This window comes from Hyperoodon ampullatus (genome assembly GCF_949752795.1).
Source record: "Hyperoodon ampullatus genome assembly, chromosome: 2".
Classification (NCBI taxonomy): Eukaryota; Metazoa; Chordata; class Mammalia; order Artiodactyla; family Ziphiidae; genus Hyperoodon; species Hyperoodon ampullatus.
In genome coordinates, this window is record NC_136915.1 from 148,737,038 (window position 1) to 148,763,128 (window position 26,091).

Below are 26,091 nucleotides of genomic sequence, written 5' to 3' on the forward strand. Positions count from 1 at the left end.
CTAGGCAGGTTTGCCCTGGGATTCTCTTAAGGCCTCCTCCAGTTTCTGCCTGAACTTGTCATACTTCTTCTGCACTTGTTGGATTTTGTCCTGCTCCTCTTTTTCCAGGATTGTTAGGAAGTTCTGGAGCTCGGGGATGGAGAAGGCATCCCACTGTGAGGCGAGAGGGAGATCAGGGGAGAAACAATAGGAGACAGGTTAGTGGTCGCCTGATCTGAGGGCCCCTGCTCTCCCCACTCTTCACACCGTTTGCACATGGTTTGCTACTGAATAGGCAGATGTGACGAATAAAGCTTGGGGTTTCCATGCCGCACCAGCAACAGAATTTCAAATCCTGGCATCTCGTGGCCAAGAGTTACTAGTCCACAAGCCATATTTTTATTCAGAGGATCAACAATCTTAAATTTCTCTATAGCCGCTGAGATCTTAACAGTGATGCTGGAGCTGCCTGGGACCTAGCTGTCTGCTTTGGGGTGATCAGCAACAGGCTCCCAACATGCGGACCCTCAAGTGGCATCTGGAGGAGAGCTGGACTTGGACTCAGGAGACTGGGTGTCAGCCTGGCTCCACTGTGTGGCCTTGAGCACATAAGTCCACCTCAGCCCGTTTTCTCATCTGCCGTGGAATTAGGGTATCTGCCTCCCTTGGCTGGCAGAGCAGATGATGAGATGAGTCACTTGCACAGCTCTGCAGAGCCTGGTGGGCCTGGGGGACCTGGCCTCTCGGGAAAGAAGGCAAGTCTGACTTCTCTCAGGCTGACCCAGGAACTGAGGCCCCCATGGGGCCAGGGGTTTCGACTCCTAAGCTTTTTGAGCGCAAAGGAACATTAAGGTTTATCTGGTTTAATCCCCACATTGGATAAATGAAAAAACTGAAGTCCACAGAGGGAACCACAATCACAGACACAAGCACCACAATCACAAAGCTTATAGCAGCAAAACTAGAACTAGAAGCCAGGCCTCTAAACCCCCAGACCTGTGAGCTTGCCACGGGCCAGCAGTGTTCAAAGAGCTTCAGCGGAATACTTTTTCCAAACGAAACCTTCCACTATATAAAGCAGATGGAAAGCAGAGCTGCCTGGTGGAGGCCGGGAAAGGACAGGGCCCCGCTTGCCTGGACCCCCCAGATTTCCACAGTGGCTCCCAAGACTGCTTTCCCCGAACCCCAGGCCTCCACTGAATACAGTGTGACAAACTCTGTGAGAGGCACCCTGCTCTCGGCCACTCCTCTGTGACCCCACCCGCCACGCAGCCCAGGCCGCAGGGGCCACCAGCTTGGTTTCACCTCACTTCACACCACAGCCTGGACTCCGGTGAGCTTCCCTTGGGGGATCGAGGTCCTCTTTGAAGAACCAGGGAGAGACAAATGACTCAAAAATACCCATGCCCAGTGGAGCCCAGGGATGGAGCTTGATGGGCCTCAGGCCATCCTGGAGCAAAAGAACCTGGGTGGAACACAGGGAGTTTCTCAGCGCCCCTCCACCCTGAGTTTTCAGAAATAAAGCGCATGAAATCCTGTCTTTCCACAGGCCTTGCCAGAGACAGGCCCTGACTTGCTCCCCCAGGGCGTTTACAATCCTGGCTTAAATGCTGAATCTCAGCCGCACTCACCCCAGCTCAACTGCCTTGAGACATTTTCCTGCTGTGCTGGGTGGTGAGGATAACGCCCACCCGCACCCACCCAGCGTGCCCCGCAGGCTGGGTTTGTGCACCAAACAAAGGGTCCCAGACCTACCTCCACCTCTCCAGTTTCGTTCTCCTTTAGCACGAAGCTGAGCACGTCTGTGTCAGGCCCAGCGAGTAAGCGCAGGTAGAGGGGGCAGTCAGCAACGGAGAGTTTCTGGAAGAGCACTGCAAACCAAGAGAGGGGGCTGGGCGCTCATCTTGGAAAAGAAGGGCAGGGGCTCAGGATGGGTGGGACCGATTGGAAATGCAGAGGCTGGTGTTTCTAAATGGAAGTGGCCATCCTTTCAACCTAACGAAATGAACCTGACAAGAATAAATAGGGTAACAACCTTTATCTTCAGTGTCTGCTAGAGTGTGAAGCATGTTTCCATTCACGTCATCCCCTAAAAGATTAGTAGGAGTGGTGGGCGGGTTCTGTCCCATTCCACAGATTAGGAAGTGAGAGCCCAGGGTGTGGTTTTCCTGAAGTCGTCACACGTGGAGGGAGGAGCACAGTGAGAGGGCAGAATGTGCGTGTGGCCCTTCCGCAGACCTAATGCCACGTGGATGGCTGGACGGAGGTGCCACGAGAAGCCCAATCCTCCCACTCCAGTGTGTTGGGGAGCACAGACAGACTTGGGAAAGGTAGTTTCTGGGTGGGAGCCAGCTTTCTCATACCTTGCCCGTCCTTGTGTATCCGCTTAAAAAGTGCAAACTTCTGGGGATTGTCCACGACCATGAACTTCTTGAGCAGCCCCTGGATGACCTCACTGACCGTGGTGGTGCTGCTGATGTGCAGCTGCTTGATGGCATCCAGCGGCAGGTAGAAGGATGTCCGCTTGTCCGTGGTGGCGGCCAGGTCCACTTCCTTGATGGCGTCATAGATGGACGGGGGCCGGATCCCAGCAGGCACCATCACCGGCCGCCGAAGTCTCAAATGCACTTTGATGAAACCCGTGTAGGTGCCGTCTTCACTCTGTCGGGGTGGGGGGCGGGGGGGAAGTCATGTGGGGTCCAGGAGGGTCTGTGTGGTTTGATCCTATCTGCCACTCTGGGCCGTGGCCCCAGATCCGGTGGGCTGCAGAGGCCTTTCCTAATAGCAGTGCCATCCCAGTCAAACACCCCCCCGCCCCCGACAGGCTCAGGCCGCCTGCCCCAAATCCCCTGTCACGAGGCAGATGCCGATCGCCTTTGGTGGGTCCCCAGGCCAAGAGGCAGGGTCTCTGGAGTGGCCTCCCTAGTTTGCCCCTCCAAACCAAGGAGGAGCAGGAAGGCTCTGTAATAAGGTCCTCGGAGAACCAGTGCACTGGGTTTTCTCCTGCATCTCTTTCCAAAACCCGGCAGTCTGCGAGACTTAAACCCAGGCCTATCCGCGACTGAGTCTTCCAGCGCCCCACCTGGCTGAAGCCCCAAAGAGCCAGTTGCCGCCAGCCACCAGCAGGGGGCAGGGTTCTTCTACTGTCTCCTCCCCTCCCCACTGAAGATGGCCTTTCCGAACCTGGCACAAAGTTGGTGCCCTCCTCTCTCTGAGCTCTTCACAGTCTAAGGAAGCTTCCGCAGACACAGGCTGTAATGACCACGAAGGGGAGGAGGAGTTGCTGCGATTTCCCCTTACCCAGGGCCTCCTGGGCCCTTAGTCACTTGTGTATCATTTAATTCCCACAAGCGCTTTGACAAATGGGAACTAATATCTCTATTTTACACTGAAGCTCAGAGAGGTTAAGGTTTCCCAAAGCCACAAGTTAAAAACAGGAAGAGCCAGAGACTAGATGTGGATCTTATTCTAAAGCCCATTTTACTTCCCTAAAACACACGGAGACCCCTGATAACCCAGGCTCTCAGCTTCACACAAGCCTGGAGGCCTCCAGGAGCCCAAAGAAAGGGGAGGGCCCTGGTGGGGGTATCCCCCAGAATGCAGAGGGAGAGCAAGGGAGCCACACTGGCAGGGGCTATGGAGCTGGGAGGGGGAGAGAGGAAGGGGGCGGACAGTGCGGGGCAGGCCCCCTCACCAGCTTCATGCCCAGGCAGTTCTTTTCCCGGGTGTTGTAGCTGTCGATCTTCTGCTTGATCTCCTGCAGCGTGGGCGGGCACCACGGCTCCTCTGCGGGTTTACAGTCATTCTGGAACAGACACAGATGTGAGGGTGGATGTACAATGGCTCTCAGGATGAGGAAGGGAATGACCTCGTCCTCCCAAAGGCCTCTCCAACCGAGAATAAGTGAGCACCAGCCTCACTCAGTGAATGGGATGGACCCAGGCTGAGAAAAAGCAAAGGTCAAATCCCTGCGCAGCCAGCTACCCCGGGGAAGTGACTTCAATCTCTCTCGGCCCCAGTCTCCACACCTATGAAATGGGGGCAATACCCACCCTTCAGGCTTGTTGCAAGACCAAGGTGAAAAGGCCCGGCACACAGGCACTGGGTATGAATCTGGTGAATCAGCAGAGCTGTTTTGCTTATGGAGGGTGTCCATTTAGATGCTATGGGAGATGCAAAGAAATGCAAGCCATGGTCGTCTCCTCAAGGAAGTAGCAATAGAGCTGGAGAGACAGGAACATACACGTGATCCCAGTATATGCTGATGGGAATGACAGCAATTCTCCCAGATTGAGAGGACCAAGGGCACACGGGCATCAGTCCAGGCCCCATGTCACTGGCCACAGCACTTTGCACATAATAAGAATATATATATATATATACACACACTCACACACACATACATATTTATCAAATGAATGCATGAACTAGTCGGGGCAGGGGGCTGTAGCCTTCCGTGATAATTGGGCGGATAAATCTCTGCTGGGGCACAGGGAGAGCCAGCGTTTACTCAGCACCTCCTCTCTGACTTGCATTATCTCAGTTAATCCTCAGAACCCAAACTGCAAGATAAGAGTTTATTACCCACATTTCATGGGTGACATGACGGAGACTCAGAGGAGTCTAGGAACGTGCCTAAAGCCCTGCAGTCAGCCTCTGCAGAACTAAAAGGGTTGCCAGTCTGTTCTGCTGTGTTCTTCCCATGACATCACAATTTATTCTTCTGACTGCCACCCGCCCTCCCCGCACCCCCTCCAGGAAGAAGGAAGCCAAGGAGATGCAGGTCGATGTTCACACTGTGGACAGAATTCAGGGGAGAATTCTGGGGTCTAAGCAAACCTGTCCGTCTGTCAGTTGCCTGGGTTTCTCTCAAGTCCATTGCCACCCACCTTCCCTGCTTTGTCTTCACGCTGTCCTGTGTGGCCAGGAGTACAGGAGCCACAGTTTGGGGGAATAAAGTCAGTCAAAACCTGCCTAGAAGTTGCCTGGTCTTAGAAATCTAGTGGACCCAGGGTGGGTCAGGATTGTCCTTTGGCAAATGAGGAAATTGAGGTCCAGAGGGGTGGGGCAACCGTGTTCTCCAGGCTGACATCACCCAGCACTGCCCTGTGGGTGTCTGGTTTGGTTGGGGAATTTCACAGCCATGCTGCCATCACAGCACCACCCAGCTGAACATGTCAGGTTCCTATGGCAGAGCTGTCCAGCCTCCTCCCTCCAGCCCGCCCATGGGAGACAAGTCACACTCAGCAGGATGCCTTCACTTCGCCCTCCCACTTTCCAATCCCACAGAGCCGATAAGATGTCAAGCTCTGTGGCTGCCGAGGGGAGCGGGCGTGGCCTCCCACACCCACCCCTCAGCATGGAAACGAGCTGACATCCTTTTTCCATCACAGCATCTTCCGTTGGCCTGTCTGCTCCCCTCTGTACTCTTCCTTGAGGGTCTCGATCAGAACAGCACTGTACGCTCACATACCTTACATACTACGTAGGTTATTCCTGTTTTACAGATTACAGACAGAGGCTCAGAAGGGTTAAGAAACATGCTTGTGGTCCCACCGCTAGTAAGCATCTGCGTTGGGCCTGGAACCGAGTCCATCAAAGTCTGGAACCCGTGCTCTTCTCAATTCCATGTGGTCACCCTAGGATGGCCGCTTCAGCCACTCTCATAGCGATCACTGAAATTCCATGCAACGGGGCTGGGATGAGCAGCTGCTACACCAAGACCTATAAATTACATGACCTGTGAAACGTTCAGTGGGCCCCCAGAAGCCTCAGGACCTGGGGCCACCGTGTCACCTGTAAAGATGTCAAGGAGGGACTTCTAGCCTCTGGCAGGAGGAGGCAGGCGCCAGGATGAAGGGCCCATCCTTCTCCTATGTGGTCACTCAGGTCTCTGGAACAGAACCCTGATTCCACCGAGGACCACCCAAGGGCAAGTACTCCCCAGGGCATCTCCCATCTTCTTGAGCTGAGAAGCAAGTGGTGTGAGCCACACAGAGTGTCTTCTTTCGCTGTCGACTTATTAACCCAGGGACCATCACAGTGGAGCTTCTCATTCCTCGTCCCTCCCCCCTTAGTTCCTGGAGACCCCGCCCCCAGCACCCACCCCACTGGGCACATCTCTATGGGACCAGACGTGCCTGCTGCCCTCTGGGAGCTTCCAGTCAGAAAGACCAGTATCCCGTTACCATTACATACACTCCATTCTGTCCGTCTCTGAAACATGCAGGCTGTTGCTGCTTAGGAGTTAACAGCTTTCTCATACTTATCTACAAAAAAGAGTTAGAAGCTCTAGAAGCTCCTGGAAGATCTCTCATAGTTTCCAAATGAGCTATAGCCATTTCCTGGTAAGAAAAGGCAGCTGCATCATGGCTTTCAAAGGCCAGTATTCCAGCCTGTTTTTGAATACAGTAAGAGTCAGAGCTGCCTTAACCTAAGGTTTTTTCTTCCTGTTCTCTTTTCCTTCAGCAGATAACCCATCTATTTCCCCCTTCCCACCACAAACCTGGGGAAGTGACGCAAGTGGCCATGGGCACCCTTTGCAGGACTCACGCAGAAAACAGCCATCCTGATCTCCATCCCGTCTGGGAGTACCAGGAGCCTTGTCTGGCCAGCACATTGAATCTCCCACCCTGGGATGACAGCACCCCTGGCTGCTGCCCACACCAGATCTGGCAGACAAGATCTGACCATGGACTGAATGAATCACCTCCCAAAGCAGGCCAGCCAGCCAGCCAGCCATAGCTACGGGAGTCCACTCTTTCCCATCCTAGAGATGGTAGAAAACCTCGACCAGTGCTTCTTAAACCTGGCTGCATGTGGACTCCTCTGGGGGATCTTTAGAAACACAACACCTGGGCTCCATCCTGGAGATCTGATTTAATTGGTTTGGGGTGCCGCCTGGGCAGAGGGATTTTAAAAAACCTCCCAGGTGATTCTAATGTGCAGCAATGTTGGAGAAGAACTGGTATAGACCCCTCCCAAGCAATTTCAGACCTCAAGGGTCCCCATCCAGCTGCAGACTTAACACTTTTGCACTCACAGATATGCACTGCCCCAAAGGTTTACCGAGAAGGCAGTATCCAGGGTGTGAACAGATCAATAATATGGCCATCTTCAGAGGATAAGTCAAAGACCCCCTTTCTATTCACCTGCCAGATTCTCAAGTTCTCAGAGTGAAAGATTTGTCTCCATCTATGGGTACAAAGCTAGAAACCAGACAGAGTTTTGTCTCCTGGGGTGGCCCAAGATGGAGACAGAATGGAGAGCTCACTCTGTTGTGATTTTAAGGATAACAGGCATTGCCCTGTGAGGTGTCTCTCCTAGGAGGCTTATACATCTCAGTGCATCTGGCATGGGATGCATCTGCTCTGATTAAGCCCCTAGCATTGGTGGCAGAGGGTTGAGCTGTTCCCAATGCAGCCAGCACATCCAGGGCACTGGTGAAAAGCAGATTTGTGTTCATAGGTCCTAAACCATGGAAAGGTCTGTGTCCTCTCTAACTCTCAGGGTTATTGGGATGCAATAATTGGGTTAATATTATTGTTATTGTTATTGGGTGTAATATTATTACACCAAAACAAAGAGGACCATCCTCTTGTGGTCTGTGGCCTATCTCAGAGCAGATTTACCCGAAGCTGAATTTTACTTGAAGAAAAAATCCAAACACTGGCTGATTCCGCATCTGAATCAATGACATATGTAAAGTCTTAATTTCGGTTATTGGGAAGTGACCCAATAAAGAAGAGACTCTGAGTGAAGCCTGTGGCTTTTAGTCTCCACAGCTGAGCTCAAGGCAGCCCATGAAAGCCCCAGTGATGAGTGGGACCCCCAGGGTCAGGAGTGGGCTGAGGAGAATGTGCTGGAGCCATCAGATACGTTCGGGCCCATTTTTTTCTGGACCTAAATCACGCAAACCTCAGTTTTGTCAGAAATTTCACTTTCCCTTTGAGACTTCCCTGGTGGTCTAGTGGTTAAGACTCTGTGCTCCCAATGCAGGGGGGCCCAGGTTCGATCCCTGGTTGGGGAACTAGATCCCACATGCCGCAACTAAAAGATCCCACATGACGAAACGAAGATCTCACACACAGCAATGAAGATCCCACGTGCCACAACTAAGACTTGATGCAGCCAAATAAACAAATAAATACATATTTAAAAAAAAAAAGAAATTTCACTTTTCCTCTTTTTAAACTTATCAGCCTCTTCCTCCTGCACACAGCTTTCATCATCTTACTGCTGTCTGTCTATCTGAAATCTTTCACCTGTCAAGGCCTCTCTGACTACCTCAGCCCTGTATGATGATGATGATGCTCCTTGACTGTTATTAACAGGCTAACTATGTGCCAGGCACTGTTCTACTCACTTAGCGTGTATTAGCTCATTTCATCCTCACCACAAGTTTATGAGGAAGGTACTATTATTGTGCCCATTTCACAGATGAGGAAATGGAGCCCCAGCAAGGTTAGAGCTAACCTACATCCAAAGCTAACACTGTACTATCCTGCACTTAAATATCCATCTACTTATATTAACCTCCAAGTAGACCATCCATCTTGGTTTTTCTTCCTAACTAGACTGCAGCTCCTTAGTGACTTACACCATACTTCTATCTCTTCTCCACGCCCAGTGCCCCTGAGCATGAAGCAGATAATATATATGCTTGCTCAAGAACCTTCAGTGGTTCCCCATTGCCTACAGGGGGAGAAAAATGATCTTGCTTTCTGCTAGGAATTATAGTGCAGTAAGTCTTGGATTGACATTTGGACTGAGTTCTGCGAGAGAAGCACCTGTCTGCTCCACGACGGGGTGCCAGAGCTCAGTTCCAGCTTGGCACATGGTAGAGGCTCAGGCAATACCTGCGGGGTGAACATAAGCATGTGTTCAGGTTCTGACTCCCATTACTAAAAAAGTGATCGAGAGAGTTGGATCATGTTTTTAAGCCTCAGTTTCCTCATGTATAAAAATCCTTTATTGCCTCATAGGATTGATGCGAAGGTAAAACCAAATGAAATAATGGGTATTTTGGAAATGATTGAACCCATCCAAAAGGCATGTACTGTAACTATCACTCCAGGCATATGAAGTCCTATCTCTGTTAGCCAATTTCATTTCTCACTTTCCTGGAGCAGTTCCTCTGGATTGGTTCACATGTCATAGCGTTTGTTCATTCTTTTCTCTACACTAGTGCTTGGCAAACTTTTTCTGTAAAGGGCCAGGGAGCAAATATCTTAGGCTTCGTAGGCTATCCAGTCTCTGTTGCTACTCACCTCTGCCACTGTAGCAGAGGGCGACCATAGGATGAGTGTGGTTGTGTTTCAATAAAACTTTATTTGTGGACTCTGGCCCACGAACAGTAGTTTGCCCACCTCTGCTCTACATTGTCATTTGTGCAGTTTCTCTGCCTAGAATACATAGCCCCCCTCTCCCCTCGTTCCATCTTCTCTGTGAGTTTCCTGAGACAATTTCTCTGGCCCACAGCAATCTCCTCATTTTCTGCTCTCCTAATCTTTTAGGTTCCTGACATCTTAATTCCCAAATGGAGAAAGGTATACAGTATACAGGTTTGTACTGGTCCCCGCCTTTCTCCTGATATCATACTTGTATCAAGAATCAGGTATTTCCTGTGTATTTCCTCCCACCACCAGTGGATGGGCCTTTGGTAACTTCACTCTCACTTAATGGACACTTTTCACAAGTAGACAAAAGCTTCACTGGAGTTCTGCTTTCTCTCCTCCCTTCTCTAATTCGGAGGCAGCAAGCTGCCTGAGGAAGGATGCAGGTGGGCAGCTAAGCTCACTCACCAGCTCAGGGACTCATTTCCAAACACCAGCCCCATGGCCTCAAACCCTCAGATTCCTGTCATAGCAAAGCTGCAAATTCCCACGTGCCGTGGACCTCCGCAGCTGCCTGGTAATGTTACCTCCACCACTGCCAGGAACTACAGAGGTGCCTTCACAGCCTGTATGGCTACCTTTAGCATCTGATTATATGCTGTCTTTTACCGTTTAATTATTGTTTCACCTGTGTCAATCCCATCTCCCCAATTAGACGCTCCCTGGGGGGAGTCAGACAGGATATCTGATGATTATTCTTCTTTGGCACCCTCTGCAGGGCTCAGCGGAGAACTGGGCTGACCTCCAAGGACGTGTCAGAAAAATACCTGTTGCTTGGGTGGCAGGGAGAGAGTGGACCAGCCTAGGTGATACTCAGCCCAGAACCCAGCGTGGACAGCAGTCAGGTCCAGGAGCACCTCATACCAACCTGCACCCCAAGAAGCAGATGCTGAGAAGGTGTGGGCTGCGTGGGGCTGTGGGCTTTGGCTGGAAACCCGTCCCATGGCTCAGCTCTTTGCAATTTCTTGGTGAGAATGAACGCAAGACCATCCAATGACCTGTGACCTCTGGTGAGTCACTTTCACTCCTGGGGCCTCAGTTTCCTCACCTGTGAAATCACTAATCGAGACCAGCAGAATTCTAAGGCCCCCTGCAGCTCTAAGATTTTACACAGAAGATAGGATAGGGTGGTTTCTTTCATCACTGCTTCCTCTTCTGTTTCAGAGAACTGGGTGTGGGGATGGGGGCCTCTGGGAGGAGAGCTGGGAGCTCAGCAGGTCTGCACTGCAGCAGTGACAGCCGGTCTACAGAACGTGCCTGACGCTTCTCTTCGACTTGACTTTGCTCCTTACTCACCACTGGCTTTCTCTACTCGTCCGCCAGACGCCACGTTGGCCAAGCTCAAGTAGGTCCACACCTTCTGAACTCACACAGTTCAAGAAAACAAAACAAAAACTACCCCGGAAGCCAGTCACCATGAGCCTTTGCCACATTTCCTCTTTCTTAGCTCTTAGCAAATCTGTCAGCAGCAATTCTTTTGCCCCTTGGGTGGGAAGCATCTCCAGGCCTCTGTCTGGGAGAGAGCCTCAGGCATCGGCTGCAGGAGAATGACCACCTGCAGATGCCTTCTGCCCAGCAGCTGGCCTGACCCAAACACCTGCTGTCTCTGTTTGGCCCATCCTTAGTAGGACCCTCTGAAGGAAAGGGGCAGGCACCCGTCTGTCCAGGCTGGGCACACCCTGCTCGACGCTCAGATCACATTCAGGGTTCATTGGCCCCTTTGTGATGGCCTCAACCAGATGGGAAAGAGGAAGCCCCATGGGGCTTTACTACAGGGCCCCCTCCGAGCCCCGACTGGCCGTGTTCTGGAATGGCTTCCCCCAGCCCCACCCAGGGCAGTGAAGCTATTGATTCCCACAAGTCCCTCTATGAAGCTGTCCAATGTCCCGAAATAAAAGAATCAAATCCCTTAACTGTGTTCCCTGATAGGTTATTCCCAGCAGAGGAAGGAAGGAAGGATGAAGCCAACCATACAAGCGGAACCATGCGGAATTTGAGCTGCTCTGGGGGGATGTAGAGGAGCTATGAAAACTAGAAAGAGACTGAAGTCCCTAAAGACAAAAATATGGAGCATGGTCAATGCAGACAGTCAACAGTAACTGACTGAATTGCTCATGGGTTGGGGACTGTGAAAGGCACCTTGGGGCATGAAACCCATGGGGTGTGGTCCCTGTCCTTGGAGCTCACAGGTTATCTGAGGAGGGAAGACAGAGACACACATACGGTGGACACCGGGAGAAGCACGGCACAACCCGGGACCAGCCTCGGCGGCTTCCCAGGCAGCCCAGCCCAGCTCTGTGTGTGTGGGCATCATGTCTGTGGATTCTCTGGGCTGCCAGCATGTCCTGGTACCTGGGCATGGCATCCCTCACCCTTTCACATGGCCACCTCTGTCTACTGGCAGGAGCACGTCACCTGGGGTGGCAGGAGCCCCACGCAGGAGGCTGGGAGAGCCCTGTGGCCCTGGAGCTTCGCACTTAAGTTCAGGTCCTGTAGAGCCTCATTATCATGATAAAAATCTCAACAGCCAGGCATGCGCAGGGTTTAGCAGTCACAATCTCATTTAATCCTTGAAATAATTCAATGATGGAGGTATGTTATTACCCACTAGGCCACGCTGCCTGCACATCCAGCCATAGGTTGGCCTTTGCTGGCCCTACCCTTGGTCGTCTGTGAACGTGGTCAAGTCAGTCTCACTGAGACTCGGGATGCTTTGCCTGCGAAACGCAGATAAGAAGGCCTTCTTTATACATTTACTGCAGAGACGGAATGAGACTGCACATCTGGAAGTGCTTAGCACAATGTAAGTATACAGTAAACACTCAGTAAACGCCATGGTAACCACCAGCAGCATCAGTAGTCATTCATCTGGCAGGGCAAAGGGAAGTTTGACTGGGGGGTATTGACCCCATGTGGGAGTCCTCTTGCCTTAACCTTGGCCCCTGACAGGCCTTTCAGCCTGGGCCACATTATGACTCTTGTTCAGGCACTTTCATCTTCAGGGCTGTGGGCCCCTTTCTCCATAAAAAAGTCTTGGAAATTATATTTTATGATTGGTATAAAAACAAATATACAAATGTCATATATTAAAGTACTTTCTTCAACCTAAAAGTTCATTTTTTTTCTCCTGGTTTTAAAAGAAATTAAAACATTTTTGTGGGCCCCTGAAGTGCTGTGGGTCCCTGACACTACATGCCAACTGTGTGTCCCATGGATAAGTAGGCAGTGCCTTCAGCTTTGAGTCCCAGGTAGGGTGACTAGCTGTCCCAGGTTGCTTGGGACTGAGTTTTCTCAGGATGCAGGACTTTCAGTGCCCAAATCAGAAAGTCCTGGGCAAACCAGCACATGTGGTTACTCTAGTAGCCGCAGGTATCCCCTCTCAGTCCTAGATGGACATCTGCCCTCACTTTTTCTGTCTACTGCAGGCCCCAGGGCACAGCTTGTTCCTCTTTCCTCTGTAAAACTGCATCCTTGTGCTCTACCCTGGAGGTTTTCTTGACAGTCCCTCCCCCCACCCCACCCCCAGCCTGGCTGTGGCCTGGACACAGGTGCTCTGGCTGTCTCTCAAGATCAGCACACATCCCTGCAGCCTGAGCACAGAACAGAAGCTTCCCAAGGGCAGAGACAGCCTTGTTCACTGACGCAGTTCCCAGGACAGTGCCTGGCACACAGGAAGGGCCATTAAACATTTGCTTAATGAACTGAATAAAACACAAAGAAGCAATAAGACGCACACATGCACACACACACAAAACCCAAAAATGAATCTATATAAATGAAAGGTTCCAGAACTGTATAAAGGTCCTATAGGATTCCTGCTCCATGGCACCTATCTACTTCTGAGACAGTAACTAGAAAGCAGGGGAGACTCCTGCACTCTGACTGTTTCGGAGGGTAGATGTGGCGAATCCCTTCCATTTCTGTTCTCCCCTCCCCTGGACCGTTACGAAGCCCCCCTTTTTTAGCTCAAAGGTCTAAAGTGTGAATCCAAGGAGAATAGGGTGACAACCGTTCTATTGCAGTGGCAACAGGAATTTTACCTTGGGGCATTCTCTTGTGCCCTCAAGAGTTTCTAGGGCATGAGAAGGTCTTTTTTCAGGTTAGTTTTCCTCACTGGATTTCCTTCTAGGTCCCTGTCTCCTTTCAGTCTCCCTGACATCTTAGCTTGATCATTCAGTCTGAGAGGTCCTCCTCCTCATCCGAGAGAATTTGTACCCTGGAACTGACATATCTTTTGGGGATACTTTCCTTAATCCATCACTTCTATCTAGAATTAGTGGGCTCTTTGACAGCATGAGCTTACGCCCCAATATTATTCCAGCACTGGTTTCATCCTCTATATAGTAGTATGAGTTGTGCCTCAGCCTGTCTCCCTGACTAGACCATGAGCATCCCAACACCAGGAGTTGTACCTTTTCCATCTCTGTATTCCCAGAGAACCCAGGACCAGAGCACTGCGGAGTGAATTAGGGATGATGGTGGGCAGGGTGAGTGAGTGGGTTCCAATAACTCATCCTAGACTCCAGTCTCTTCAAACGCTAGACTTGGCTCTTTTAGAATCAATTTAAAGAGGATTCCACTGCAAATTATATGTCTGACAAGGGATCAAGATCCAGAATATATCAATATAAAGAGCCCCTATAACTCCACAATAAAAAAACAAACAGCTCCATTAAAAATGGGCAAAGGACTTGAATAGACATTTCTCCAAAGAAGATATACAAATGGTCAATAAGCACATGAAAAACTGTTTGAAATCACTAGTCATTAGGGAAATGCAAATCAAAACCATGGTGAGATGCCATCTCACACCTGTTAGGGTGGCTATTATCAAAAACACAGAAAATAACAACTGTGTGCATTGCTGGTGGGAATGGAAAATGGTGAAGCCGCTATAAAAAAATGGTATGGCGAATCCTCAAAAGATTAAACATGAAATTATGATATGATCCAGCAATTCCACTTCTGGATATATACCCAAAAGAGGGGGAAGTTGGACTTGAACAGAGATTTGTTCACTCATGTTCATAGCAACATTGTTCACAATAGCCAAGACATGGAAGCAACCTATTGATGGATGACTGGATAAACAAAATGTGGTACATACATACAATGGAATATTACTCATTCATAAAAAGGAAGGAAATTCTGACACATGCTACAGCATGGAGGAACCTTGGAGACATTACGCTAAATGAAATAAGTCAGTCACAAAAAGACAAATACTTTATGATTCCACTCATATGTGGTTCCTAGAGTAATCAAATTCAAAGAGACAAAAAGTAGAATCAAAGTAGACAAAGTAGAATCGTGGTTGCCAGGGGCTGTGGGAAGGAGGGAATGGGGAGTTATTGTCTAATGGGTGCTGAGTTCAGAAGATGCAAAAGTTCTGGAGAGGATGGTGGTGATGGTGGTACAAAAATGTGAAAGTGCTTAATGCCACAGAACTATACACATAGAAATGGTTAAAATGGTACATTTTACATTATATATATTTTCTTACAATAAAAAAAGAAGATTCCAAGGGCAGGGGAACCTGCGGGCCATGTAACCAGGTTCTTGGATTCACCTGGTTCCCGTAAGGTGGTGAGCGGGTGCGTGGGGGCCAGTGCCAGCTCCTCGCACCCCTGCACTGCCACGCTCGCTCAGAGGGGAGGGGCGGCTAGGACACCAGTGGCACTGCCCTGCTGCGGGGAGTGGCTCCTTCTCAGCTCCCCTCTAACTGGAAGCCCCGCCTGTGCCTTCAGCTTTGCTGGCTGGGCTGGTGCTGGGTGCTGGAGCCTCGCCACTGGCCCACACACGCCCTCTTGTCCCTGCGCTGCCTGCCTGCCCTGCTAACCCAGCCCACGCTGGTGCTCCGGGATTATTCTGTGATACTGAAACATGTCTTAGTTGGTCATTGAGTAGCTCACAGTCTTTCCACGTGTGTGTCTTCTCATTGTATCCTAAAGGCTCAGGGGCAGGGACATCTGGTTTCCTGTCTCCTAAATGGCCTGGTAAAGTGCGCTGTCCTCAGTGGCTCCAAGACGAATGCTGCTGACATGGGGCTGCATCTGTGAGCATCTCCTGGCCTCACTGCTGGGGCTTCGGTTAGTTGGGTTATTCTGGAAAGAGCTACAGGAGAGGCAGCAGAGCTTAGGGGCTGGGAGCTCTGGCATTAGATTACTTGGGCCCAAGTTCTGGAGCTGCCCCTTACTACTGTGTGACCCTTGAACCCCTTCAGTGCCTCAGTTTCCTCACTGTTAAATGGAGACCATATACACAGTTGACCCTTAAACAATGCTAGGGCTAATCTGCATATAACGTACAGTGGGCCTTCGGTATCCTGCATCCGCGAATTCAACTAACCACAGACTGTGTACTACAATAGTAGTATTTACTATTGAAAAACATCCAAATATAAGCGGCCCATGCAGTTCAAACCCGCGTTGTTCATGTGGCAACTGTAGATGATGTGAGGATTAAATGAGTCTATACACTTAGAACAGTGCCTGGCACACATCAAGGCCCAGGAACTGACTATTACTATTTTACATTCTAACCATTTCCCAGCAGACCCCTAGCTCCTGCCCTTTCTCTGTTCTGTGAACAGAACCTTATACCTCCACGCACCGCAATCAAGAACCCCACCTCACGTCACAATTCAACACCCATCTGCATTCCTCGAAACAGCCTTTATAATCCCAAACTCAGGAGTTCTCCACCCATTCTCACAGCCAGATGCTGGGCCCTCTTTAGCAATTATTCTCCACTGGAGGGGGAAGTCTCCCCATTTTACAGAAGGAGAAAGTGAGGCCGAGAGCAGTGAGCATGCTTCCTGAGGTCCCCCAGAGTGAAGGTTGAGGGCTTGGGTTGCTAGGCCCAGTGTTGGGCCCACTTGAGGGCCTGGGGCCCCCGCCCACTCTACCTGGGCTGTCTGAGAATGCTCAAACTACTGGGGTCACCAAACTGGGATCTTCACTTGCTTACAGTTAAACTGGGAAAGTAAAACAAATGAGAAGTGTACTGATTCCTCCCCCCTCAACCTGCCATTCCCATGGCTGAAAGGCAGACAGGAGAAATCCATCATAGCGGGCTCTCCCGCCTCCCCACATGGACCCCTCTGCCTCAGCCCCCCAGGGAGGCCCCACTTGAGGAAGGACCACACCAACACTTGCCAGCAGGTGCCAGGGCCTGGTTGCTTAGTGACCCAGCCCTGCCTGCCCTCATCCTCCAAGGCAAACAGCTGAGCAATCACAGATGGGGTGGAGGGGGCCACTCCATGTTTGGAAAGTTGTCCTTGCAGTTTCTGCTCACTCAGTGAGATTTTTCTTTTCAGAGTCACTGGAAAAATCCATTGATTCCTCATCCAGAATCTTAGCAAGCTTCCCTTTCTCACAGTCCTGAGATCCGTTTTCACATACTTTGCCTAAAGTGCTGTGCGTGTCCTCCGGGAGCCCCCGCTGCCTCTTAGGAAAAGAAACTTTTTGAGGAAGAACCTCCAAGCTCCCTCCTCCTTTATCAAACACGCATTAAGTGCCTACCATATGCCGGGGACACGCTGATGAACAAGACCTGGTTCCTCTTCCAGCAAAGTACAGCCCATCAAAATGAGGGATAGGGGAGAAGGATACACCAGTGTTTTGGGAGCAGATCTACACACCCTGGACCCACCAGCTCCCGCTAACCCCCACTTTCCCAGCCATGCGTGACTCGGGAGTTTATGCCCGCCTACTGCCTCTCCACGTGTTCAGGCCCACGGAGGGCCCCGCCTCTCATACTCTCCGCCGCAAGGCTGGTGCCCTGTGGCCCCAGCTCCCCTTGACGCCTGCATCACGGCGCGGGGGACAGCCCAACACCACTCCTCACTCTGGGGGAGAGCCAGGAGATGAGAAGGATACACAGGGGCTCACGGACTGGAGGCTGATGAGGTGCTGGTGGCAGAGTATGGCGACCAGGTTTCCCAAGACCAGAACAGGGAAAAATGGCCTGGATTTTAGCATCAGGAAATTGGCTGAATGAGAAAAACAGCTTCCTGGGGCAGGTCACCAGATTAGAGCTGGAAGACCTGAGCTTCTCTGGAGCCTTTCGGAACTTGACTCTCACCCGAGATGCCATGTGTGTGGTGGGAAGAGCATGTGTTTTGGGGTCGGGTGAGCGTGGGATGGGGGCCTCGCCCTTGGCTAAGCCCCTCTCACATACTACCTCATGGAACATGCTAACCTTTCGGCTTGACAGCAATAGAAATTCTGCCAGCGTGGTCTGTTAGGCGGAAACGCTCTGCTGCCGCCCTCCCTGGTTTTTTTGGCCTAGAATTGTAGCCTCATACACAGCAGGGATCCAACCAGCTGGAGTCACGTTGTCTAGCGCCGTGGACAAGGGAGGACTGATGAATGGGTTGGACGAGGATGGTGGTAATGAGCACAGCTTCCCTCCCTGCCTGTATCAGTTATATGCAGGCCTGCTCGGAAACAGGGGAATGGCTGCAAAGACCCCTGACAGTCTCCTCCAGCTCCAGGAGTCTCTGCTTTTCAGAGGTTAAGTTAATCTCCTCCAACCCTCCCAATGGCTGCTGCAGCTCTGTCACTGCCAGCCTGTCCCCAGCCCCCTCCGAAGCTATGCCCCAGGCTCTCTGATTCTGGGAGCTGCTGCCATGTCCTGATGAAAGTCACATGGCTGCAGGGCAGATGCAGCGTGTCTTCCCCCTGGATGACCCTTTGCTCAGGGGCCCCCATCCAGACACTTCATGGGTGGGGAAGGGGAGGAACTAGGGTCTGTTACACAATGGAGCTGGGGCCATAGGTCTTTAAGTGTGGAGACTGCATTTTATCCATCTCTGTATCTCCCACCACCCCAGTGCTCAGTGCTATGAGAAACTTAAAAACACAACATTTTGATTGAGCCCAGGCATTGTGGGGTTCTGGATGCAACATAACGAGCAGGAACGAAGTGTGGGCTTTGCTCTGGAAGCAAATGGGGGGCTCCGAAGGCTTCAGGACGCCAGACCGATATGCCATCGAATGCAGGGTATACAGAAGGAGAAGAAACAGGATGGAAACTGGTTGGGTGACCTCCCGGAGCATCTAGGGGTGAGGTGACAAGCCCCCAACATAGGGCAGGGCGGGGGACAGAAAGGAGAGACCGACATCTGCGACACTGTGGAGGCAGAAGCCACAGTGACAGACTGGATGGAAGGGATGAGCGGGGAGACCCCTGAGGTTTCAAAGGTAGGGAGGGGACTAGGAGGGTGGGGTAGAGACAGGGAGAGAAATCAGTCATGGGCAGAGCTACGAGTTGGTTCTGGACATATTAAATTTTAGGCATCTGAGGGGCATGGGAGACCTCCAATAGGCTATAGAAAATCTATACTAGGGACTTCCCTGGTGGTCCAGTGGTAAAGAATCCACCTTCCAATGCAGGGGATGCGGGTTCGATCTTTCGTCAGGGAACTAAGATCCCACATGCCAAGGGGCAACTAAGCCCGCACGCCACAACTACTGAGCTCGTGTGTCTCAACGAGAGGGCCTGAGGGTTGCAAACTACAGAGCCCACGTGCTTTGGAACCCGCACGCCACAACTAGAGAGAGAAAAAACCCAAAAAAACCCCACATGCCGCAACTAGAGAGAAGCTCGAGTGCTGCAACGAAGATCCCGTGTGCCGCAGCAAAAGACCCCACATGCTTCAACGACCCGAAGGAGACCAAAAAAAAAAAAATGTATTCTAGAGCCAAGAAGAGAGCTGAGATGGGGGATGTAGGCTGGGGAGTGATAAGTAAAGCTGGGGTGGGGTGGGAGAAAAGAAGAGACAGGGACCAGGACAGCACCAAGGACAGAAGCCACAGGCTGAGGGAGGGAAACCTGAAGTTTTCTGCCACTACAGCTCTCTTCTTCCTCCCGGCCCTGAACTTAAATGCTCCTTATTTTTGGCAAATTTATCTGGGCCTCTTATCCCCAGAGAATATGCCATGCCAGGACTGGGACGCTACTTTATGGGTAGACTGAGTCATCCAGAAGAGGAAACCAAGGTCCTCCACACAGGAGGGTCCTCCACACAGGAGGATCCCCCACACAGGAGGATCCCCAAGCTGGAAAGCATGCAGGTGTGTGTTACCTGGCAAGTCAAGAGCAGCAGAGGGACGGGAACCCAGGCTGCTGGGAACCCAGGCTGGGCCCGATGATGCCTCCCTTTCAAGCTTGTGGGGTGGAAGCTGGATCCAGAGTCCAACCTGGTGGTGTAAACTAAGAGCTAGGATTCAAGGTTGACACCAGTGTAAAATCTTCCTTTCTCCCTAAACCGCGTGGGTGAATGGCTGTTGCATGTGCCCTGAGCTATAACTGGAATTGCTTTAGAGGGAAAAGCCAGCTGAGTCAGGATAAACAGTCTAAACTTGTGAAGAGAGAGGGGTGGGTGGGAGGGGAGGAATCTGGAACACAAAGATGAGGATGTCTTGGGGAAGCCCCAGATGCTCCTGGAGAGGGGGCTCATGTAGCCATTCAGGCCCTCTTCCTGACCCCACCCTAGGGGAGTCCTTAGAATTTAGAGAACTTGGTAGTCAGGGTCTATCCCTGCCAGTCCCATGAGAAACTGGTAAGAAGGCTCTGCTTCCATGCCAAGTGGTGAGGGCCTCTCAGATAAAGAAGAAGGACAGGCTCGTATCACACTCGCTAAAAGGACCAGATGCAGCGCCTGGGTGTGGAGGGTTGAAGTGTCTTGGCCACAGCCCCTCAGTTAAGAGTTGGAGCTGAGATGAGAAGCCAGGACTTTGCTTACAAGTTCTATGCTGCTTCCGTTACATCATGCACCGGTCACGATCACCAAGGGCTATCCCCTCAACATCCCTGCTAGCACGTTGTGGTGAGAGTAATGGGGACCGCTCTGAGCAGGGACCCAGGGGCTCTGCATCCTTGGTCTGTCTCTACTTAGCTGTGTGACCAGGGACAAAACCCTTTACCTTCTGGGCTTCCAGCCTAGGAGGCTCTCTGGAATCTGTGATAAATGCTCGTCTTGAATTCCAATTGAAGTCATCAATTACCAAACATTTCCTAAACAGGTGGTTCCCAGACTTCAGTATATATGAGAATCACCAGGGGGAAGTATTAAAAAAGCAGATTTGAGGGTCCTACCTCTAAAGATTCGGGAGCCAAGAAGTCTAGAGTGGACCCTTGACACTCCATTTTCAAAGAGTGATCCAAAGAGAGATTCTGATGTCAGTAGCCAGGGCAAACCTTGTAAGCACCACTGAAGGCTTCGGATGCTACAGAGGAACCGGGGCAGTGCTGAGCAAGGAAAAGCATCTGTCCTCAAAAAGTTCCCAGTGTAGTCGGGGGAGACAGGACACACACCCCCATCCCAGGAAGAGCACATCCTTGGTGACAGATGGAGAGGTACAAAGTCAGAGAGACAGAGGTTACGGCCCTTCACCAAGAAACCAGAGCAGAGCTTCCAGCGGTGGCTGGGCAGAGAGGTAGGAGGAGGATGTGTGGCAGAGACAGCTAAGTGTTTACCACATCCGGCTTCCTCATCCGCCTGGGCTCACAGCTGTACTTCATTTCCCAACCTCCCTGTGGTTAGGTGTGGCCATGTGACTGAGTTCTGGCCAATAGCACATGGGTGTAAAACACACACACCATTTCCGGGCCTGGCCCACAAAACCTCCCATGTGTTATCCTGAGCCCCACCTGCCAATGTAACTTTACTTAAAGAGGGAAATAAACTTCTATTATATCCAATGACTGAAAATAACGGGGGCTGTTTGTTACAACAGTTGGTCCACCCTAATTATACAGGATGCAAGAGAGGTGATGCAGCAACTAAACTCAACCAGCATTTAGTCGGCGCCTGCTTTTATAACCAGTACTCAGTGCTGCCTTGCACCTGAAGGGGATGCGAGTTCTGATCTTACAGGGTTTATCATCTTCACGGAGAAAAGGAACACTGGGAAAGGCCAGAGAAGCAACGAGAAGTAAATTCCACAGGAGGGGAATACAGGTTCCAGCCCCAAAGGGAGGCTATTGTGTGGCTGCGCTAGCGTGAAGAATCTTTTGAGGTGAGTCTTGAGCTGGGCAGGCTTCTGAGAAAGCACATAGAAAAGCAGTTATATGGTCCAACGTTTCTGAAGGTTTAATTTTTATTGCTCAAATTTGGAACCTACTTATTTTTAGTATTCTTTTCTCTCATGCCAAGAAGGTCAAGGGCAGGTGCTGAGCCTGAGACCCGGGTGTTCCTGCTGCTGGCAGAGAGATGGGGATTTCCCTGACTGCTCCCAGGGCTGTCAGGCTTGGATGACGTCCCTGGAGCCACAGAGGCCCAAGAGGAGATGGGGCAAGTGCAGGGACGGAACCAGGAGTGGCTTCGGACTGTGACCTCTGAGACCCACCCCCCTCACTGCCTTCCTCTTTGCGTCTTCCTTGAATTTTTCAAGAATCATTGGTGTCAGTGTAGACCAGGGAGGGCCTGGGTATGGGGGGTGGGGTGGGGGGTGGCATGGGAAAGTATTCCAGCTGTGCTTAAGTATAATATTTAACCACAGATGGAGCCAAACTTGCACCTCCATATCCACAAAGAAAACATGCATGATGAAGCTACAGCAAGCAGTATTCTAGGATAGACATGAAGAAGAACTTGTAAAGTTGTAAGATTCTGGGACTGAGGAGAGGGACCCCTGCTAGTGTCAAGTGTAGAGTGAATGTTCCTTGGGCCGCTGTGCCTTAGGAATGGAGGGACGGTGAGGGCCTTATGGAGTGGAGGGATGTAAGGACCCTGCAGCTCTTTCCTAGCCTGAGGTTGTTTGGGTCTTTCCATTTTGTAGAAGGCTCTGAGAGGACAAGGACTGCAGTTCACCCCTGTCACACACTGAGTGAAGAAGACCAGGAAGAGCTTTTCACAAGGTTTCTAAGATGGGTGTTAGTCCTGGCTCCACCCAGCCCGATACTTGGCCTGGTGAAGTCCTCGCGCCTCTCTGGCCTCAGCCTCTCCATCTGTCAAGTGAGGTGCCAGATCCGGTTCCTTCCAGCTCTGACATGCTGCAAGCAGCAGGCTTTCTGTGTCCCCAGAGCATTCACCCCGATGCTCTGGATGGCTCCTGGGGTCCCGGAGCCTGTGGAACACACAGAGAGAGCTCAGAGTGCCCGTGTCCCTGCTCAGAGGGACTAAACTGTCACCCTCTGCAGGCATTTGGGGAACCGATGGGAGTGGAAGTTGGCCTCGCTTCCAGAGTCAGATCCCAGACAGGAAGAAGGGAGCAGCTGGCAGGGATGCCCAGAGGTCCCAGTCACCAGACCCACAAATCACCAAAACCTGCCCTTTGTGGGACTAAAGCAGAAACACCTCTGGGCTGGGAGATGAGAGATGTAGGTTCTAACCCTGGGTCCATCATGAGCTTTCCGTGTGACCTCGAATGACCCCCCCCACACACAACCCAAGTCCAATGTCTTGGACTGAGTGACCGTGTGTGCACCTTCCTGAGAGCAGCTTGGTCTGCATCTCTGAGCACACAGGTCGGGCTTCCGCCAAGCCACCAAGAGCCCCATTTGGACACGTGACCCCAGGTAAGCAATCTAATCGTGCCCAGCAGCCAAGGGGGAAGTCCCCGGAGGGCCCCACCTCAGCCCCCTGAAACGAAGACTGAAAACTGGGTCTCTTTGCCCCTCTCAGAGAAGGCCCGAGGCCCCAGGAAGCAGCTGTTTTCTGAAAGGAGAGAACAAGCCGGGGCCCAGGGCCTCGGCCCACTTCCTCTGCTGCTGCCTCTCCACCTTCAGGGCCTCCTCTCTGTGAATGAGGGCCCTTCCCCACCCTCCCACATCCTGCCCAAGGGGCTGGTGAGGGGCCTCCAGGACTCCTCGGAGGCCGGGTCAGGGAAGTCTCCTAGAACAGCAGGAGGCTCCCCGCAGCTCCAGCCTGGCGCACGCACGCGGCAGATACAGGTTGTTCTGACGAGGCTAATTATAGAAGCCGGCTTGGCCTTTCCCGAATACGGCCCTCAGTCTCTCAGCGACCAGGAAGCACATAAACGCCTTTCCTTGGAGACAGGAAGGAGAAATTCTCCTAGGAGCTCATATGCGATCTCTCTTTGGGTAGGAAAAAAGCAATGTCAGGGGTCAGAATGGGGTCTGGAGATGGCAGATCTCTCTGAAACCCTTTCCAAAAGTGGCTCCAAGGGAGAAGAGAGGGCTAAAATGTTTATTAAAGGCGGGAAAACACGCAGAAGGACCAGAGACTGAAATATGTGGATGAAGCTCCCCAGCTCCTGAGTCAGCCACATGCACCCCATCACAGCCGGGGGGTCGCCCCAGTGCGTGCTCCCCAACAAGAGGCAGCCCTGCATCCCCTGGAGAGGGCTGTGCACATGGCAAGTCTGGTGCTGAGAAAAACCGTCCCCGACAGCAGTTCTAAACCTCGGCCAAGACTCTTCTCACACTGCAGCCAGGCAGAGGCCGGGGATAAGAGGGGCCATGGCCACCTCTCTGTCCTTCTTTGAAGCATTTATCTTATCACCCTGTGTGGGGTTCAACAAAACCCGTTTCTTAGAAGGGATTCTTGCCCTCTGAGGGCTTATAGACTTGGGCAAAATGAGGTAGGGGGCTATGCAGAGGCCTCAAGACATGCAATGAATTCAAGAACCAGACAAAGTAGAGTTGATGTGTGTGCCAAACCGAAGGTGTATCTTCAGGAGTGATTCTTGCAGGGGGATCTGGGGGGACAGTGAAGAGAGGAGGCTCTCTGGGCCAAGGAACAAGTCACCTCTCCCACTCCCACCCCACCCCAGCACATTTTATTGTCAAATATCTCTGTTTCTCCCAAGAAATACCAGGAACAGATACCTTTTTCATTTGCCAACTGAAAGAAACCTCAGCTTTGCAGTGCCCCTTCCTCTACCCAATTATGCAAAAATCCAGCTTCTGGGACCGAGGGCTTACAGCCTGGCGGGCAGTGAGGGCAGCAGCTAAACTTTGTTCTAAAAACAGGAACCATTTCCTTCCCAGGCAGCAGCAAAACTCTCTAGAGCAATGGTTCTCAACCTCAGTTGCATCTCAGAAGTACCTGGGGAGCTTTTCAAAATCTCCATGCCCAGGCTTCACTCCAGACCAAGGAAATCAGACTCCCCTGCTGTGGGACCCAAGTATCCACATTTTCTAAAGCTCAGCAGGTAATTCCAGTGTGCAGCTAAGGTGGAGAACCACTGGTCTAAATAAAGACCCCAGATAGCTGGAGTGCCCTTATGTGTATGTGTATGGGTGGGGGTGGGGTGGGAGGGGGTCCTCACAATGAGGCAGGAACCCCAAGAGAGAGCTGGACACCTCACTCTGCAGCCGTGCTTTCTGCATGAGCCCTCCTTACCCCAGTCCCCAGTCCCTGAGAACAAGTGCAGCTTCTCGAAGGGGTGCCCCAGAACACAGGTGCTGGTTCCAGGGGCCTGTTTTAGTTGATCCTTCAAACACTAAAATCAAAACCTCTCTTCTGATTCTTGGGCGTCCTCTCGCAGTTGAAAAGTCCAGGGCATTTATTTGAAGGTCAGACCCCAGCCAATGCGGGCCCTACGGGCAAGATGAATTATTAACCACGGAGGCCCCAGAGTCAGGCCTGGGGAAGTTTTTGGTTAGTTCTACTCGGTGTAGGACTGCTAAATTAATGATGAGCCTGCACACACCTGTGAAAGTTAACAGCTGACTTCAGTCTACAAACAGACCCTTTTAGGCAAGGACCTGGCTTGGAGCCCTCTCATCTAAATAACAAAACAAATAAATAAACGGAGCTCTGCCACCACTCCCACCAAGTATGTGGCAGATATATGGCCGCACTGGGAGGGGGAGGCCAGGGGACTCGGGCAAGCTGGGTGTCTAGCACATACCACCGCATTAGGGAACACATGCAAACTCCTTTAGGTTATCCCCAACTAACCCAGGAAGTCAAAATGGTAGTAGGACAATGACCTAGGAGAGAAGTTTTAGTTTGCTTCTAAAAACACCCTAGACTTCTGCAAAGTTGCGGGACTGTGTTTTAAGATGGTTTCTGGCCATTTGCAATAGGGAAGTCTCAACCTATGAATGATTATCTTAATGAGGGACTGGGTGCCATCCACTTGCCATCGAGAGCTTCAAAGCTCGGATTTGGGGGAAGGTCACCCCCCGCAGGCACAGGTGAGCATGTCCCCAAGCCACCAGCCAAGCGCTGTCCCCAAATCCTAGAGAGCCATTTTGAAAAGGTCCAGGGACAAGAAACGCCGAAAGGAGCATTTGCCGGTGGTCCCCAAAGGGCTCCAGATCCAACACGTGGTCTCCTCGGCCAACAAGTTCAAGAGGGTGCGCAGGGCAACTGCCCACCCCCGCCCGTAAGACATGACTGCCTGTTTGCCAGGTGCAAGATTTCCCTTCTAGACCACAGAGGTTATTTCCCCACAATGAAAGTCTCTTGTATTATTAAGTTTACCTTCCAAGGATGTTTGCTCTGCACATTCCTGAAAAAGGTGGTCTTGGCAGTGAAGAAGCAATCCTCCAGTTCCTCCTCCAGGCTGCAGTACCCACTGCTCATGCTGCTGTCCACTGTCATCTAGCCCGGAGCCCCGGCCGGAGGCAGCGGGCGCATCTGATGGGGCCAGGCTCTCGGGATGCGGCGGAGGGAGGTGGGGATCCCTCCCCAGGCGGCCGCGGCGTGAGCTTCTAGCCCCGCCGGGGAGCGAGTCCGTTATCGGGCCGGGCAGACCCGGAGCCGGCTGCCTCGGTTTTTTATACCGGGGGCCCG

The 26,091-nt window shown here is 51.7% G+C and overlaps 1 protein-coding gene across 1 annotated transcript in view; it reads right to left on the reverse strand.

Annotated features, from left to right (window-relative positions):
• Nucleotides 1–26,091, reverse strand: part of RASSF5 (Ras association domain family member 5) — a gene marked incomplete at both ends in the record, with an annotated part of 69,036 nt that continues 42,945 nt past the window's right edge. Inside the window, 4 exons of the mRNA XM_079728342.1 lie at nucleotides 1–153; nucleotides 1,735–1,850; nucleotides 2,343–2,640; nucleotides 3,674–3,784. Of these exons, the coding sequence (XP_079584468.1) occupies nucleotides 1–153; nucleotides 1,735–1,850; nucleotides 2,343–2,640; nucleotides 3,674–3,784 (678 nt within the window). The remainder of the gene's footprint in view (nucleotides 154–1,734; nucleotides 1,851–2,342; nucleotides 2,641–3,673; nucleotides 3,785–26,091) is intronic.